The sequence below is a fragment of the Filobasidium floriforme genome, assembly GCF_021052385.1.
Source record: "Filobasidium floriforme strain CBS 6241 chromosome Unknown HD553scaffold_6, whole genome shotgun sequence".
Classification (NCBI taxonomy): Eukaryota; Fungi; Basidiomycota; class Tremellomycetes; order Filobasidiales; family Filobasidiaceae; genus Filobasidium; species Filobasidium floriforme.
In genome coordinates this window covers 1,097,612-1,114,402 of record NW_025763627.1, presented here as the reverse complement: position 1 = coordinate 1,114,402, position 16,791 = coordinate 1,097,612, and the positions used below count along the sequence as shown (strand labels likewise).

General features: G+C 53.8%; 6 protein-coding genes across 6 annotated transcripts; 5 read left to right on the top strand and 1 right to left on the bottom strand.

The window, feature by feature from the left end:
- Positions 1-277: 277 nt before the first annotated feature.
- Positions 278-2,100, top strand: HD553DRAFT_269784 (Dcp2, box A domain-containing protein; the record flags this gene model as incomplete). The annotated part of the gene is made up of 5 exons (XM_046177631.1): positions 278-321; positions 1,042-1,113; positions 1,238-1,583; positions 1,750-1,902; positions 1,999-2,100. The coding sequence occupies 5 exons, from the start codon at positions 278-280 to the stop codon at positions 2,098-2,100; spliced, it is 717 nt and encodes a 238-aa protein (XP_046038292.1).
- Positions 2,020-3,694, top strand: HD553DRAFT_201545 (uncharacterized protein). Its single transcript, XM_046177102.1, has one exon. It carries the CDS (start codon positions 2,155-2,157, stop codon positions 3,358-3,360), a length of 1,206 nt encoding a protein of 401 aa, XP_046038291.1. The 5' UTR covers positions 2,020-2,154; the 3' UTR covers positions 3,361-3,694.
- On the bottom strand, positions 3,422-6,494 carry HD553DRAFT_201538 (oligosaccharide biosynthesis protein Alg14 like-domain-containing protein). Its single transcript, XM_046177101.1, has 12 exons — positions 6,409-6,494; positions 6,274-6,322; positions 5,953-6,182; positions 5,475-5,654; positions 5,312-5,356; positions 5,100-5,160; positions 4,958-5,016; positions 4,815-4,881; positions 4,612-4,731; positions 4,259-4,533; positions 3,777-4,141; positions 3,422-3,710 (listed from the first exon to the last, which is right to left on the bottom strand). The coding sequence occupies exons 1-12, from the start codon at positions 6,458-6,460 to the stop codon at positions 3,483-3,485; spliced, it is 1,731 nt and encodes a 576-aa protein (XP_046038290.1). The 5' UTR covers positions 6,461-6,494; the 3' UTR covers positions 3,422-3,482.
- A 171-nt stretch (positions 6,495-6,665) lies between these two features.
- HD553DRAFT_308397 (putative GTPase activating protein for Arf-domain-containing protein) lies at positions 6,666-9,903 on the top strand. The gene is made up of 7 exons (XM_046179542.1): positions 6,666-6,837; positions 6,902-7,208; positions 7,392-7,445; positions 7,714-7,777; positions 8,111-8,128; positions 8,214-8,238; positions 8,316-9,903. The coding sequence occupies exons 2-7, from the start codon at positions 7,145-7,147 to the stop codon at positions 9,765-9,767; spliced, it is 1,677 nt and encodes a 558-aa protein (XP_046038289.1). The 5' UTR covers positions 6,666-6,837; positions 6,902-7,144; the 3' UTR covers positions 9,768-9,903.
- A 3,265-nt stretch (positions 9,904-13,168) lies between these two features.
- HD553DRAFT_270030 (kinase-like domain-containing protein) lies at positions 13,169-14,906 on the top strand (the record flags this gene model as incomplete). The annotated part of the gene is made up of 8 exons (XM_046177645.1): positions 13,169-13,376; positions 13,450-13,630; positions 13,706-13,872; positions 13,936-14,024; positions 14,095-14,233; positions 14,313-14,475; positions 14,561-14,663; positions 14,742-14,906. The coding sequence occupies 8 exons, from the start codon at positions 13,169-13,171 to the stop codon at positions 14,904-14,906; spliced, it is 1,215 nt and encodes a 404-aa protein (XP_046038288.1).
- Positions 14,907-16,433: 1,527 nt separating this feature from the next.
- HD553DRAFT_261706 (uncharacterized protein) lies at positions 16,434-16,791 on the top strand (the record flags this gene model as incomplete). Its single annotated transcript, XM_046177419.1, has 2 exons — positions 16,434-16,541; positions 16,639-16,791. Coding segments are annotated over 2 exons (261 nt in total), but the record flags the coding sequence as incomplete, so codon positions are not given.

Sequence of the window (16,791 nt, the reverse complement as noted above, 5' to 3'; positions counted from 1 at the left end):
CCCTGACACCATGACGACCGCAACATCGAGTACTATACCAACACCTGTACCTGTAACAGCGACAGCGATACCATCAACATCAACTTCAACATCAGCATCAGCATCAGCATCTACGTCTGTGAAACCAGCGAACAGCTCCAGGAATAAACCTTCTAGGAAACCTCATCCTTATGACAATAATAACAACCTGAACGCACCGCTAGAACCCAGCATGACAACAACAACACCAACAGCGACGAACCAAAGATCCGTCCCGACCCCGATGATGGAAATCTGGATGAAAGAAGCCGGGTTGGAAGAAGTCTTGGAAGATCTGTCTAGGTGAATCTTTCGTGCTCGTTTTGGGTTGGGTCGTCTTTTCCTCTTCTCTCCTCTACCGTCTTCATTCTCCCCTTCTCTTCCTTTCCGTGTTCCTTTTTCCCTCTGTTATCCTATCCTTCTACCTTCATCTTCCTCTTCTTCCCTTCCTCTTCTTCCTGTTCTCGTTCTCGTACCGTATTCCCTTTCCTACCTTGACATCACACAACGAATCCCACGCTCTGCTCGTTATCGAGGTTCGAGCACAGCAAACCCCGAAAAGACGATACAAACAACACACACACAACTTGTAAAAAGAGCTGCATTGCATACCCCAAAGAATGGAATATCGAATGATCGAATATTGAGATGCAGTATGCTGAAACCTACTTGTTTATCATTTCGTTTCTTCCTTTTCATCGTTTTCTTGGCTGCTATAAACATATCCGGACTTTTATCCTTACTGGGCCCTCCTCTCGCTCGCTTTTTTTCTTTGGATCTTTTTCGATACGAAATCTGGCTCGAATCGGCCATACCATACCACGTCGATTCGGCATGACCTGATCGATATGGTCTTTGGCATGGTATATGTTACTGGTCCCGAATGCGCACCACAACGTGTACCTCGAAATCCAATCCGGTCCTGGTCTGGACCTACTCGGACGTGGAATCCGAAATCCGAAATCCGAAATACCAACACGCCCGGCCGGGATCCGGAATTGCGATTGGGGCCGAATGAAACAGCCGGTTCATCTTGAACTTGCCTGAAGAGGAATTGGCTAGCCCGGAGAGGATCTGTTTTCAGGTCGAACAGGCGTGAGTAGCGAGGCTTTCCTTGTTCTGCTGTGCTCGTTCGAAGTGTTTGCTAATCCGTACTGTATTGTATCTCTTTTCGGTCTTTCCATTGACCTGGCGATCTCGTTGCGGCTCGAACCTATAGACACTGGTTCTACGAAGATTTCATCCGGACGGACCGCCCCAACCTCCCCTCGTTCAACCTGAAATCATTCTCGTCCCTATTCTTCCTCTCCTGCCCGCTCCTCTCTCACTGGCTCAACCCCGGCTCCTCGGACGATGGCGATGGCGATAATGGGTACAACTACGAACGTCTCTGGGAACGGTTTATGAAATACAAGAACCGGGTGCCCGTCTGCGGCGGCATCTTACTTGATTCGGCGTGTGAGATGTGTGTTTTGGTAAAAGGGTGGAAGAGCGGGGCTTCTTGGGGGTTCCCTAAAGGGAAGATTAATGATGAAGAGGAGAGGTGGGGGTGTGCTGTGAGGGAGGTGAGTCGAGATTGAGGTTGAGGTGCTGCAATTTTCAGCTTTCGATGCGGGAAACTAAATCGAAACCTCGAAACCCTATACGTTACATTGCTTCTATTCGCTTGCGGCATGTCTACATCACATCACATCACATCACTTCACATCGTGTTTTTCGCCCTTTTCGCAGGTCCACGAAGAGATCGGGTACGACATCACCCCTTTACTCAACCTGGACGACTTTATCGAGGTGACGATGAACGACCAGAAGATGACGCTGTTCATCGTGTGCGACGTACCGAGGGATGCCAAGTTTGAGACGTTGACGAGGAAGGAGATTAGCGTGAGTCCATAGTGGGGGAGGGAGAAAGAGGTTGGCATTGAAACAGGAAAGATGCTGAGATGGACGAATACGGGTTTACGGATTTCGTACTTGTAGGCGATCGAATGGGTGAAATTGTCCGACTTGCCGACGTGGAGACGTCAGAAACGTAAAGTCCCGGGGAAGAAGTTTTATTCGGTCGCCCCTTTCGTTGCGTGAGTCGCTGCTCAATAGAAATATCAGACGGAAGGTTGCGATACTCAACTCCCCCTGATGGCACATCCTGGTAGCCCGCTGAAACAATGGATCAAGCTGCATCGACAACAGTCCTCGCACCCGAACGTGGCTCAAGGGGAAGTGACAGCCGACTTGGACGAAGAGTCCGAGGGATACACTCCGGTACCTACCGCCGCCGAACCTGTTGCTATCGACACCCAAGTCCGGACTGACGGGACGACGGCGACGCGCAAGGTAGAGATCGAGCTCGGAGACCCGGCGGTCGCCACCCACATCTCGGCCGCAGCGGGAGAAGCCAAGAAGAACGATCGGGGCGAGACGTTGGACGCCTTGTTTTCCCGGTTCTTGGGCGAGTCGTCTGCGGGTCGAGGGATGTCGACATCGACGGCGCCGGTACGGACCGATGGGCCGGCGACTCCTTCTCAGATCGCCAGTCAAGAGGCGCAAGAGACCAGCCAGGGAAATGCCATGCAGGCGTTGTTGGCCAAGTTGGCTTCGCCAGCCGTCACCAACGCGTCTGTCATCCCGACTTACGCCTCGCCCGCTCCGCCTTCGTTCCCTACCGCCGCATATGCGATGCCTCCCGTTCAGCCACACGCTCCTCCAGGACAAGTACACGCTAGGAACCTCTTGTCCATGCTCTCGCCCAAGGCCCCTCCGGCTGCTGTGAATTCGCCTACCAATGCACCTCTCGTCAACTATGCTTCTCATCCTCCTCCCGCCTTGATTGCTTCGGCTCGACCCCCGGATGACAAGGAGATCCGCCGTAAAGCCCTATTGGACAACATGATGGCCGGCCTCGGCGGACCCACTTCCCAACAACCGAATCACATGACCGGCGGATCTCCAGGCGTTCATTACATGTCGTCCTCGCATCAGCACCCGCAACCTTCGTTCCCGCCCATTCAGGGTCTACCTCGTCACGTCCCGCCACCTCAGCTCGGTCCCGCTAGTTTCTCGTCGTATCCCGTCCCGCCGCATTTGGCCGGACCCCATCAGATGCCACCTCCCGGTCCTCCCGCTTGGAGCGGCAACGTAGGAGGTCCTCCTCCACCCATGCACCTCGGTTTCAACGGCCACATCACAGGTCCTCCTCCCGCTCCGGGTCCGCAATACCCTCAAGCGCAACACCCCCAAGGAATGCCGCAAATGCCGGCTCATCCACCTCCGATGTCGCCCACCAAACAAAGGGATGCAGGTGATCTCTTGAACGCTCTCCTAGGTCCCCGACCTCCGGGTTGAGAGCCCTGCTTGCATATTTACTTGTGGGATCATGGCGTATGAGGAATTGCACAACATCAACTGTTCGACATGGAATGCGCATGACTCCCGAAAGAAACGTAGCTCCCGCTTTTTCCCGCTGTTCAGATCAACCACCCGTGATATTCCCCAAGGTCCGTCTTTTTGGCCTTGCCCTCAGGCGGAGTCTCCCCCGACCTCGAATTCCACGTAGGCGCACATCTGTCGACCTCGTCCCACTGAACGACAAACTTGTCTACGACGCGCTTGAGAATTTTGCCGCTTAGAGAGAGCGATTTGACCCGTGCCCAAGATTCGACGTAGACCACTCGAGGTGAAAACAGACCGAGGAACTTTGTAGGTGTCGTGGCAAGTCAGCTTCGGTAAACTGGAGCGGGCAGCCAGGTGTAGCGACTCACTCTGGGTAACATCACCGCGATCGCCGCGACCACGCAAGTCCCCGGTCCGTTGACGAGCATCAAGTCCCAGGACTCCCGACCACCATTCCTCAACGGCTCGAGCGTCAACAACCGAAAGGCGGTCCTGAACGACAAGACCGTCGTCCAGACGGACGAGACGTAAGACTGCCCGACCCTCCTCGCTCTGGGCAACTCGATGAACCTGTAGTTTTTCCCTTCAGCCTGACCGGTGTTCAGGCTCTTTTCGAACGCCACGGCCTTTTCCACGCTCATCGAATCTCCACTGGAGATGATATAGGTCCTTGGGGTATACATTTGCATGTCCAGAGCAGAGAGCAACTGTAAAGCCTCGCTCGTATGCCCGCCTGTACAAGGATGAACCGTTCATGAGGACCTATAAGTACAATGCAGGACAACGTGACAAGGGACATCCGGCGGCCAAGGGGGCTAGGCCGGGCCTATCGCACGAGCGCCTGACGCACCAGATCCGAGAAAGACTGCCGTAGGTCGTTTCCCATCCCTCGTGAGAGGACTCTTTGGTCCCAAAGTCACGAACCTCAACCCGATCTTCCATAGACCAACTCCGAGAGCGAGCCAAAAGACTCTGGGCGTACCGACCCAGCCTTTCAACCAAGAGTAGATGTAGAACAGCATGGCTGCCCCGAAGACGCATGCGGCGAGCGTCGCAGGAACCACGTTGAGCTTTTCCGCCGTCAGAGTGAACGAGATGATGGCGTCCCGGATCCGTGTGCCCAGCCTGTCGAACAACAGAAATACATGGCGTCAGGATTCGTTTACTCGATTGAAGACCCGAATCATTGTAAATGCGACTCGCGCCATGGCAAAGGCCCCTCTTTCGCCAAGCCGTTTATACGCTTCAGCCTTGTTCAGCTCGTTGTCCGGTCGATCGATGAGCTTCAGGCCGTCACTCGAGGAAATGTATACCGGCGCATTCCTATGCGTACCATAGTACGAGTAATCCGTTAGCAACCGACCCTGTACACAATCACACATCGAGTCACCGAGCTGAAGACTAACTGTTCGACGGACGGCAACGGTCGATCATGTTGCCTATCCAGAACCTCATGGAAATCCTTGACAAGACCTAACGCATGAACGAATCGCAAGATTAGCCTCAGCGCGTTCTACACTGGCTTTTGGGTGTGCGACTTCGTGCTCACGCTGAATGTTCACAACATCATCCACAGACTCCGGTTCTTCGGGACAAAGCGTCCACAACCTGACCGCCCAACAACCTCAGCTCCCCAATATCTCTCTTCGTATAGCGCCGGGACCACCTAAAAGATATTCAACACGACTCACTTGAACCCGTCCAGAGTAGCTTGTCCTGCTACACTCCTAGTGATCCCAAGAATACTATTCGCTATGGTCGTAACAACAGAAAAGCGGAGAGCGGGACATAAAGAAGAATGCGTTAGCGTTAGCAAAAGTCAGACCCCGACCCCCAGGCTCTGGTTCTCAACCCTGAAAGTTGAACTTCCCTTCCAGGGGGATACGTGACGCTCAGGACTCACCTGATGCCGCATCCACAGGATCTAGGACCGTATTCCTCGAGACCGCTAATCAATTCAATAATCAGATAATCGTCAAAATCAAGAACCCGAGCGCTCATAAGCAACTCCCGCTCTATTCTCCTTAAATTTGACCCTTCAATTTCAATTCAATTCTCGGACTCACGTGAAGGCACGACCAACCCGACCTCTCCCCTCCCCAACTCTCCTTCACCTCCTAGTCCTCCACGGACTCGGACGATCGGACGTCCATCATACCGGAACTCAAAAGCTGCGAGCTTGATTACCCATGCGACGAGCTTGGGGAGTGGGGGGGGTTGGGTGTTGTTGTCTTTTACTAGGGGGCCTGAGAGGGGGGGGAGTGTTGGGTTGGGTTGGGGGTTGGAGGCGTGCAGAGGAGGATGGAGTAGGTGATGTTGTGGATGTTGGGATTGAAGGCGGTGAAGGGTTGGGATGAGAACGTAGATCAAGCAAGCAGTCGAAAGGGAAACAAGATTCAAGTTCGAGGAGCATACAAAAAAAGTTATGCAGACGAAAAGAAGATCAAGATCAGCCAACCATCCTCACAAACACACACATACTACCAACATGCACCTCCCAAACCCAGTCTTCCCTGACCCCTAAATTTCAATGAATGGACTTACCGCCAACCCCCCCAGGAACCCACAAGACGACCCTATCCACATATCCTTCCCTCTTACGTGTCTTTTGGAAAGCTTTGACTAGGGTGTCGTACGAGTCTAGGTGGAAGTGGAAGGTCTCTCTGTGCTGCGGTTCTTTGTTGGTAATAGTAGCGGTGGGGGTTTGGGATGGGCTTGCTGAGGAGGAGAAGGAGGAGGAGGGGGAGGGGAAGATCGCAACGGTCACCCGGCAACTACATTCAAAGAACGAAATCCCACCTCATCCTCATTAGCCCTTTTTTTATTCAAGAACAACGCCAACGCCAGACGTCTCTATCCACTTACCCAGCTAAAGATAGAGTCTCCGCGATCTGGTCCACCTCTCCATCTTTACCTATATCATTTCCCAAGTAGAGGGTTAGCAAAAGAGGTCCTTTGATCCAGACTTCGAAGTAGCCGGGATGAGGGGTTCTGACTTGCCGATGAGTAGCACGGATTTCCCCGTCCACGATGAAGAGTGGGAAGGTGACATGGTCGCCCTGGCTATCTGTATTTCTACGTGGGTAGTGCGATGAATAGAGGTACTAGTGGGTATGTAGGTGTATAGGTGTAGTAAAGTACTTGTCGACCCTGATCGTGTCCCCTCGGTCGTCTCCGCTCGAAGAAGCGCCGGCCGGCTCATGGCTCATGGTTCTACATCGCATGTCACCCATCCTCATACATCATACATCATACACCTCTCTTGACATACAATCCAGGCCTCCAGGTCAGCCCTGAGATTCATCCTGTACGCTATCTGGAAAGAGCGGAAAACAGCTCCCAAACCAGCCAAATATCGGTCGCACTCGTCGTCGATTGTGAGTCGAGGTTGAACCCTTTTCCGCGATGCGTCATCAACAATCCGATGATGTAGGATGATCAATCCATATATCACTGACATGATGATACTGTATCTGAACTCTTTGACTTGCAGTCGCTACTACTGCCTTCTGAGTGGCTACTTGCGTAGGATAACAAGCCCAGAGAAATATTCCCGAGATCGATTTGGACAAACCCGCCGGACTGGAGCATCCCAAACAATCATCAGCACCAGCACAGGAACACCCTCGCACGAGTCGACCATCAAGAAGAAAAGGGTCTTACCCCAACGCTTTCTCTAAATTAACCCGACTACCCGTCATACTTGAACTCGAGTGAAATTCCGACGTTGACCACCATGTCAGCCGCCAAAGCTCGTCAAGAACGGATGTTAGAAGAGGTCCTGAGATTGCCGGGGAACAGTACGTCTTTGTCTTTGTCCTTGTTCCCCGTTCGTTCCCCCCTTTCGCCTTCATCTCTCCCCGGATACCGAGCGATATGATATCCTACTCTACTCTCCTTCACTCTTCGCTCTCTCAACGAAGATGGACGAGTCGGAACTCCACGAGCTGATCATAATTCATCGTCATGTCATGGATATACAGATAGATGTGCGGATTGCAAGGCTCCTTCGCCTAGGTGGGCTAGTATCAGTCTCGGTAAGTCGAAAAGCCATTCTCCTCCAACAGTTTCCATTGTTGCGTCCGTCGTTTGGTCCTGTCGCTCTGATTCGAAACTTACCACACCACCCAATTATACTCGTATTATTACTTACGGCCACATCACGCATGACGCTTTCAACCCAACTCGACCTCCATCCCCCCATCCTTCCTGTCCCCATCCCCCATCCCCCGTCCCTCCATCCCCCGCATCTCCATCCATCTGGCCCTCTGAAACCTAATCGGATACCTCACCTCTTCCCGACAGGCGTCTTTCTCTGCGTACAATGCGCTTCCGTGCACCGCAAGTTGGGCACGCATAATTCTAGGGTGTGAGTCCGAGTCAAGAGTTCGGGGTCCGAGGGTTGGTTTGTGTTTCGGTGTTTGTGTTTGTGTTTGTGTGTTTGTGTGTTTGTGTTTGGGAAAGTGTTTGGGAAAGTGTTTGGGAAAAGTGTTTTGGCTTGGGCGGGACGGGGCGGATGTTTGGACGAGGAGGGGAGGAGGGGTCGTTGGATGTTGGGTGTGGGGTCGTATTTGGGGATGAGATGGACGTTGAGGTTGAGGTTGAGATGGAGGTTGAAGTTGAGGTTAAAGTGAGATTGAGGCTGAGGCTGAGGCTGATCTGAGTTCTACTTTGTTTTCTTGCGGATTTGTCGGGGATACAGGAAGAGCGTGACTATGGAGTGAGTCAACATGTCCTATGTTGCGATTAGGCTGGGAAAAGGAGCTGTGTAAGGCTGATCGCACCTGATCTGTTGACGCTTATAGTGACTGGTCAAAGGATATGATCGAGGTGAGCATGACACCCCGAGCTGGCATTCTGTCTCTGGTCAAACCTCTAGGCTCACCTCGTCATCCGGGCTCGCTCAGAACATGCGCAACATGGGCAACACCAAGGCCAACTCGATCTACAACCCGGACGAATCCCGCCACCCGCCTCCTACCAACACGTCCGAGTTCAACGACAGGGATAGCGAGCTGGAAAAATTCATTCGTCGGAAATACGTCGAAGGTCGGTTCAAGCCCTCTGCAGCTGGGTACGCCGAAGAGGTTTCCCGACCCAGGGCGAGCTCGATTCGAGCCAATGGGACGGGCACGTCGTCGACAGGGTCGTTCCAACGTCAAAGTCCCAATCCCGAGTTGAACGATATCGTCGTCCCGCGGACCCGAACGCCTGGAGTGGGATCTGCAGAGGAGACGCGCCCTCCGATCTTTGCGACGCGTTCTTCCGGAACCGGGGTCGGTGTGAGAGACTCTCCTGGACGATCTCGACCTCGTCCGACCCATTCGGCGACTCTAGAGATCCCGGTCTTGTCCCACGAAGAATCTTCCGCCTATTCCCTCAACAACCCTTCAGGCTCGGGTAGACCGGGATCGTCTTCCGGGTCCCGACCCGGGTCGTTCCTCTCTACGGCAGGTAGAGGGGCGACGAAGAACATGGTACAGGACAATTGGAACGACCTGATGATGGCTTCTTCGGCGGACGAGACGCAGACGGGTCCGGGAGGGAGGAGGTCGCCGAACCCTTTTGCCAGGGCTAGTTCGGCAAATGCAGGCAGGTCGACGGCGGTACGTCCAGAGTCGAGCCGACAGGCGGTCGCACCGGCTTTGGAGGCGCGGTATGGGGAGCACAAGGCGCAGGGGGCGAGCGGAGGAGCGTTCGGAGATCTGTTGGGGATAGGAGCTGGGTCGACATCGGGTTCGAACGGTTCGGGCCACACTGGTCAGTCGACGTCCACACCATCGTATGTTGGCCATCACCATCAGCAGCCACAGCAGCCGACGATGCAACAGGGTTATGCGACACCCATAAGTCAACCCTTTACGGGCGGGATGGTCAACGGTTCCACGTCTACACAGTTCTCATCAAACGGGATGAACGGGAATATCGGAATGGGTATGGGGATGGGCATGCCGACACACAATAACATGCAATTTTCCAACGGCATGCAGATGAACCCGAACATGAATCAGGGCATTAGCATGGGAATGGGTCTGACATCGCCGTTCCCGCTCGCAGCGACTAGCCCGTATTCGAGCTTCTCGAACGGGAACGGAGGGTACTTTCCTCAACAACCACAATCACAAGGACAAGCGCAGATGCAGCAGCAACAATTACAACCGCAATATGCGCCTCCCGGGCAGCTGTACCAACAGCCGCAGTCCCAATTCCCACAGCAAGGGTACCCGCATATGCAGATCCCAATGCAGATGCAAATGCAAGGATACGGACAAGCTCAGGGGCAATCGATGTCGATGCAGGGGAACCAGATGGGGATGATGATTCCTCCCGGTTGGGGTGGCGCAGCGGCTTCTCGATGAGATGGACGGCGCGCCTTTTGCTGTGGTCATCACTGGCCCGCTGTTGCACTGTGGTCGAGTTTGGAGGCTCTTGTCGTTGTAGCGTAATGCTAGAAGCGACATGTCGGATGATGAATCATCGAGTTTCTTTCGTAGATAATCTGACATGACGCCATGTTAGTTAGCTAAGCAAGGTCCGACGTTCGACGGTGTGGAAAGGACCCCGACATCCTGAGCTCCTCGCGCTCTTGCTCGTGACTGTCTTGGCCCGTGACAGACTGAGCCTCTGAGGCTTTGAGACCAGTCTACAGATGAAAAGTCGCCTAAAGCTTCTCCAGGGGTTGAAACGCCATCCTTTACACCACCCCTTTCCACTTAAAGTCAAATCGATTCGAGCTCCTTCTTGCGCTCTGCGCCTGCCTGTTCTGCGGTTCACTTATAATTATAGGTAGTATTGTTTGAGGGTTGAGACTCCGTAACTCCGTTCTTATATCGAATGAAGCTGACAGAGGTCTAGAAGGAGAGCCAGAGGATGGGTTGATGGGCTATGAGAGGGAGTTCGTTCTCCTTACGTCGTACCCTGGGCAGGATCGAACAGGGGAGACGTTCATCTAATCACTGTCCATGGAGAACGCAGTGTCAGGTACTCATACAACGCAAAGGCAACAAGATCTTTCATCATCACTGAGAAGTGAGGAAGTGCAAGAATTACGAGCGATTGACGAGCAGCAAGCCAAGGAGAACGTGTGTGGAGCTTTCCGACTACGACCTACAACTCCGCTCGTCAGATTCGCCTTGAGCTTCGACTCGACGTTGCAAGGTAGACCTGCTTCGACCAACGATCGTCTGTCTTACCAACTCAGCACTTCGACAGTTCAAATTCTGTGTGTGCATCGATCGAATAGGGTCCCGGAAGGAAGACGGTAGTTGTATAGAAGAGGTGTTGGCCGGCTGCTTGCTTGCGCTTTCACGGGTTCAACAGAGTCCTCTCCGCTCCGAGGGCGTCCGGGTCAATTGCTGCTGCTTGTAATCGTGATATCGTCACATTCGACCCCGTCGATAACCCTAGACCACACTCTGTACTGCTCTGGGATCAGCTAGCTATAATACAGAACGAGCCAGAGAATAGCCATCGTTTCTCGCCGTTGTCGCCGTTCAAATCGACCCGCAAACCATCGAATACCAGCGAGCAAGCGGCCCACCCCAGCCCTTTCCACCCAACAGCCACTCCCCCAAGACCACCACGCATTCAAACTACCATCGACCTACATATCGACCTTAGATTCGATCCTCTCCGACCCTGCCTATCCACGGCTCGCCGTGTCATTCGAACCAGTACGACTGACCTTTATGGATTTCGCTGCTGCCGATCCGTATCGCTACAATCAACAGCTCGCTACACGGAGAGACAGTCGAATCTCGCTCGGCGGCGGTCCACCAGGTGGTGGTCAAATCAATCATCCTGCATCCAGTCCGTTGTCTTTACCACCTCCACCACCTTCAGCAGGGTCTTCACATCATCAGTATCAACTCCAGCATTCCGGTAGTTATCAATCGCAGCCGAACAACAACCAGCAGACGTCGGCCTACAATTACGAGCCAGCGAGTTACGGATACGAGGACGAGTACGACGTATCCATTCCACCGCCGAGTGCTGGCGGTCTAGACAGCTTCCCCGTTCCTACCGCAACCTCGTCGTCGTCGCATTACCTGCCATCGACCTCGAGGCAGGACTATTACGGACCTCCTTCAGGTATCCGACCAGATTCGGGCGTCTACTCTCAGCCTTCACACCAGCAGAGTCACCATCAGCACGTCGTCGCTGGTCCTTCCTCCGGCAACCTTCCCCTGACCGGAGAGTTGTCGCCTGCACCGGGCTATCGACTGTTACATCCTCGAACGAACACCGGAGGTGAAATCGGAACTAGCAATCGCAATAGTAACGGTCCTACCGGCAACGACTTGCGCAATCAATCCGGTGGACAGGGTCGCGAACTGGTCGAGACCGATTCGAGAACGTTCAATAGATACCTCCCCCCGCTCGACGTTCCTCGTCAGCCAGACGGATTCGACTCGAATTTGCGACGTAATTCGACGGCGGTCTCTCCGAACCAGTACCTTCCACCACCTTTGACGGCCGGGATCATCCTCCCTGGACCGTACCCCGCCTACCAACAACACCAGGATAGGTACCTCCCCCCACCTCCTCCTCATCAACACGCGCCGTATCAACACCACTCGAACGGTCCTCACTCGTCTCCGTTCGGTTTGGAAGAACCTCGACATCATTCCCTAGGCTCCCGTGCTCTTGCCGGTAGACCTACACCGGGGTATCCTTCCACCTCGAACACCTCTTCGGCACCTCTCGATCCGCTCCGAGACCGGTTCCCCACGCCCGCACTGAAATACCTCCTCCCCCCTGGTACGGCACCGGAAGACATCCCTTCGACCGACTACGCCTATTCTCTGATCGCTACCGAAGAAGCCAAGTACCGACGAGCTCGACAAGCAGCAGCAAGGACGGGTAGGGAGATCGTCTTTGAGCCACTAGATCCGATCGTCTACGTGGATCCTGTCGTCGGGTCACATTATACGGTCCCGCCGTCAGCAAGCAATAACTCTAACCCTATTGGAGGTCCAGTCACCCGAGCGGCTCACGTTAGGAGGAGGGAACTCGAAGAAGGATCTTCGGCGAGCTCGTACGGTTATCATAACCAGAGTCAGAATCAAGCTTATCCGCCTTATCGGGCCGACGAGTATCCTTTCCCAACTCATCAGCAACTTCAACAACAACAACAACCGTACCCGGATCACATGCCACCCCGACGTGCACCGACAACAGGATCCCGGGTTGGTCTCGTCTCCGGGAGTGTACACGCCCCTAGCGTAGGCGTCGGAGGAGGATACGCGGATTCACCCGGGACGGGGTCTAGACGATCTACGATGGGCAATAACCACAGTACGAGCCATAATAATAATACCAACATGTCCGACCTGCCCATCGTCCGGAGCACAAGGGCGAAAGTTTATCGGAAAGACCTCGTCACCGTCGATGGGAGGCAACATAGCGTGACGATCGTGGATGATGATGAGAGCGGGGATGATGGGACCGGAACGGGGCAGAAGAGAAAAGTTGGAGGTGGTGCGGCGGGTGGGTCGGCAGCGGCGGCGGCGAAGAAGAGGAAGGTGAATGGGGATGTCGAGTCGGCGCCAAGACGGATAGCGGGGAGAGCGTTGGAAAAGCTAGATGTGAGTCGGACTTGCTTTTTGGTCGTGATAAGTTTGACATTTACTGACTATCTCGTTCTCGTCTATACCTCTAGACATCCATGTCGACGGCCACACAATCGACGGTAGCGACGACGGGTGGTAACAACCAGTACCCATATCCGCCTACGAGCAATAACCACAATCCGAAATACATGCCTTATGCCAACGGTAATGGCAAACACGCTCCAGCTCAACAGGGGTATTACCCGCCAGTCGCACCGCCCATAGCGAAGCCGTATGCGGGTCTACCAAAGTCGACGGTACCGCCCCCGGCACCGGGTGATGCTCCGCCACCGTGGGATGATGCCGATGGACACTATGTCATCGTCCAGGGGAACACCATGGGAGAGAACGACAAGTGTGAGTGACAGATGAATAATTGCGATACGATGTGTGCTGACTGACACGATTGCTCGTCCTGTGGTTTTTACAGACAAGATCGTCAAGCTCTTGGGACAAGGTACTTTCGGCAAGGTCGTCGAGGCGCAAGCGGCGAGAGCGTTCAACAGGGTGGCCATCAAGATCATTCGAGCGGTGCCAAAGTATAGGGAAGCGAGCGCGATTGAGATCCGGGTGCTAAAAGCGCTCAAGGAGAACGATCCTAGTAATCGATTGTGCGTATGCTACCGGGTTATACGACGTGGCGGTTGACGTGGATGCTAACGGCGACGGCCCTCTCGTATTTGTAGCAAATGCATCTCTCTCTTGGAATATTTCGATTTCCGAAATCACATCTGCTTGGTCACGCCTCTCCTCGGTCAGAGCGTCTTTGATTTCCTCAAGGGGAACAGCTTTCAGCCATTTCCAGAGGCGCATATCCAGAGTTTCGCCAAGGACCTCTTGACGAGTCTCAGTTGTAAGTCGTGCGAACAAGGGAACTCGACGAGAACGTGTGCTGATGGATGAGCTGTTTCTACAGTCGTACATTCATTGAACCTGATTCATACGGATCTCAAACCCGAGAACATTCTGCTCGTCGAAAACGGAGCCTACACCCTGGGACCAAGAGTGAGTTCTGCTGCCGTGATGGATGGATCCGAGCGTATCAGGCTGAAAACGATTGTCGCGGCGATCCTAGGTAAAGGGGGCCAAACAGAAACACATCCTGAGAAACGTAGACATCCGATTGATCGATTTTGGGAGCGCGACTTTCGACAACGAGTTCCACTCGTCGGTCGTCAGCACACGCCATTATCGTGCTCCCGAGATTATTCTCGGTAGGTCTTTCCTTCTCTGTCACGCCCCGGAAACTTGAGAAGGTCAAGCGAGCTGACCCCATTCGCTGGATCTTGACAGGCCTCGGATGGAGCTTCCCTTGCGACATGTTCTCGGTCGGATGCATCCTTGTGGAATTCTTCACGGGAGACGCCCTTTTCCAGACGCACGACAACCTGGAACATCTCGCCATGATGGACGTGGTGATGGGCAAGATGCCCGTGGGGATTGTCAGGAAAGCCAAGTGAGTCTGCATCGCGTCGATTGTCTGAATATTATTCCACCCATATACTGACGGGGGTCGTCAATATCGTCTTCGACTCGGTTAGAGCCCAGAAGGGAGAGTTTTTCAAGGGGATGACGATCGATTTCCCCAACTCGTCGACTACCAAGAATAGCAAGAATTACGTCAAGAAGATGAAGAGGCTCGAGGTGAGTAAAACCGGCCGTTATCTCGTGGTTATCTCATCCGACTTGTAGTTAATTCGAACGCTCGCTCGATACCCTTAGGACATTATCCGGCCAGATACGGACCACACTCGAGCTTTCTGTGATCTGATCAAGAAGCTCCTGGCTTGGGACCCGGCCAAGCGGATATCAGTCAACACGGCGTTGAAACATCCTTACTTCAAGACGGTCGCATCACCACCACCACCTGAACCCCGAACTCGCTAGACATAGCCCTCCTCCCCGTTGACGGACTTGGCCACCCCTTTCCCCCCTCGCCACTCAGCTACGACTCGGCACGACCCAGCATGATTCCGGGTTCATGATGTTTTTTTCGCATTCCCTTCTGATGTCTCCAGCAATGTTCGACCGACAAATCTGGACCTCGGTCATCTCTCTCTCGAATTACCGTTCAGCCAATGAGCCCGGTACCGGGTCTAGGCATATCGACCTCGAACTCTCGAAACCTTGAAACCTCGCAGCCGGCCCTCGAAGCGCTAGACGGCTGGACGACGGATGTCTCCCTTCTCCCTTTTCATTCTCGGGTCTTCCTTTGCACTTTGGGACCATTATGTGTCCACGTATTCCGAACTGGTTGTAAACGAATTAGAATCGATCTTCGATGACAGAATAGAAATGTACGTGGGGTCACGGTTTCACCACACCACGAGAGGTTGTGAGGTGGGGAAACGCGTGAGAAAGCGAGTTTTTGAGAGCGCGAGAGACCGGGCTCCGAGTGTCCTCCCCCACCACTTCGTACGCAACTCGATCTGTACTTCACACACATACATTCCATCGACCACTATCCTCTGATCTACATCGACACAGCATACAATCAGCTCATACCCACACACACACAGCATACAGCACTCAACGAAATCTACAATGTCCGACGGTACGTCTTCAGCAGCACACGCCCATTCCGGCATCGCATCGCGTCTCCCCTCCGTCTCAGCACATATATCGTCACTCGCCCGGCAAACGAAACACATTACAAAGTTCCAGCCTAGCCCGTCTTTGATCGACATGATATGAGCAAAAGCGGCGAGTCAGCATACGCAACGCCAATCGTGGGCATTGATCAGTTGAACAGGAATAGGAAGTGAAGAAGAGGTCGATGATACGATACGAGAACTAGACTCAGAGAGGACGGGATGTGATACGATATACAAGGGCGACCGTGGCATTCCGAACTCCAACCCTTCGATCTCGATTCGCTCCAAAAACGTCTCCTGTTATGGTCTCTCCCTACCAGTCCGACCCCGTCTTACCCTCCGACCCGACTGACGCCTGCAACGACAAACCCGCATCCCGACAACTGACACCATCGCTACCTTCCCCCCCTCTTGCGCCCCTAACCTAAACAAACCGAACTATCGCCTGTCTCTGTCTCACTACTACCTTCATCGACATCGACATCGATATCGAATCGCGTTCCCTTCCCTTCCAGCAGAATACCGAGGTGAACGTGACCGATACGAAGATGGCCCTATTAGCCGTCGCTCGCAATCCCCCACCGCCGCTGCTCCCGCTGACGAGGTCAAGGAAGAGCGAGAGGAGAGGAACGGCGATAGGGATGGAGATAGGGATAGGAACGACCGGGGTGGTGGTGGGGATCGTGGCAGGTAAGTCTTGTCCGACTTCCGTAGTTTCCGCTCTCGATTTGCTTACATGGATTTGTTGATGTGTGGTTGATGCGCTTGATGTTCGTACTCGTGATACTGGTTCGGCACGGCACGGTACAATAGGGATAACAGGGGAGGTAACGAGGCTTCCAACCCTGGGATGAACTTGCACGTCTCCGGTCTCTCTCGGGATGTCGGCGCTGACGACTTGAACAAGCGTTTCGGCGAGGTCGGCACTGTGAGTCGACGCACCGGTTTTTGAGATTGCCAGCTCCGCACACCACACTGTACACCGCTAACACTCGTCTTGTCTCGATGAATCTGGTATACTGTAGGTCGACAAGGCCTCGGTCATGTACGACCCTCATACCAAGGAATCCCGTGGATTCGGGTTCGTCATGATGGTCGACGCCGACGGTGCCGCTCGAGCCATCGCCGAGTTGAACGGCAAGGAGTTTATGGGCAAGGTCATGACTGTCGCTCACGTA

Excerpts from the sequence above, each read along its gene's own strand:
- HD553DRAFT_308397 (XM_046179542.1), top strand. The coding sequence starts at position 7,145 with ATGTCAGCCGCCAAAGCTCGTCAAGAACGGATGTTAGAAGAGGTCCTG. Across the intron at positions 7,446-7,713 it reads GTGGGCTAGTATCAGTCTCG|GCGTCTTTCTCTGCGTACAA; the intron begins GTAAGTCGAAAA and ends TCTTCCCGACAG. Across the intron at positions 8,239-8,315 it reads GGTCAAAGGATATGATCGAG|AACATGCGCAACATGGGCAA; the intron begins GTGAGCATGACA and ends GGGCTCGCTCAG.
- HD553DRAFT_201545 (XM_046177102.1), top strand. The coding sequence starts at position 2,155 with ATGGCACATCCTGGTAGCCCGCTGAAACAATGGATCAAGCTGCATCGA.
- HD553DRAFT_201538 (XM_046177101.1), bottom strand. The coding sequence starts at position 6,460 with ATGTCACCTTCCCACTCTTCATCGTGGACGGGGAAATCCGTGCTACTC. Across the intron at positions 4,882-4,957 it reads TGATGTTGTGAACATTCAGC|GTCTTGTCAAGGATTTCCAT; the intron begins GTGAGCACGAAG and ends TTCATGCGTTAG. Across the intron at positions 4,142-4,258 it reads GGCAGTCTTTCTCGGATCTG|GCGGGCATACGAGCGAGGCT; the intron begins GTGCGTCAGGCG and ends ATCCTTGTACAG.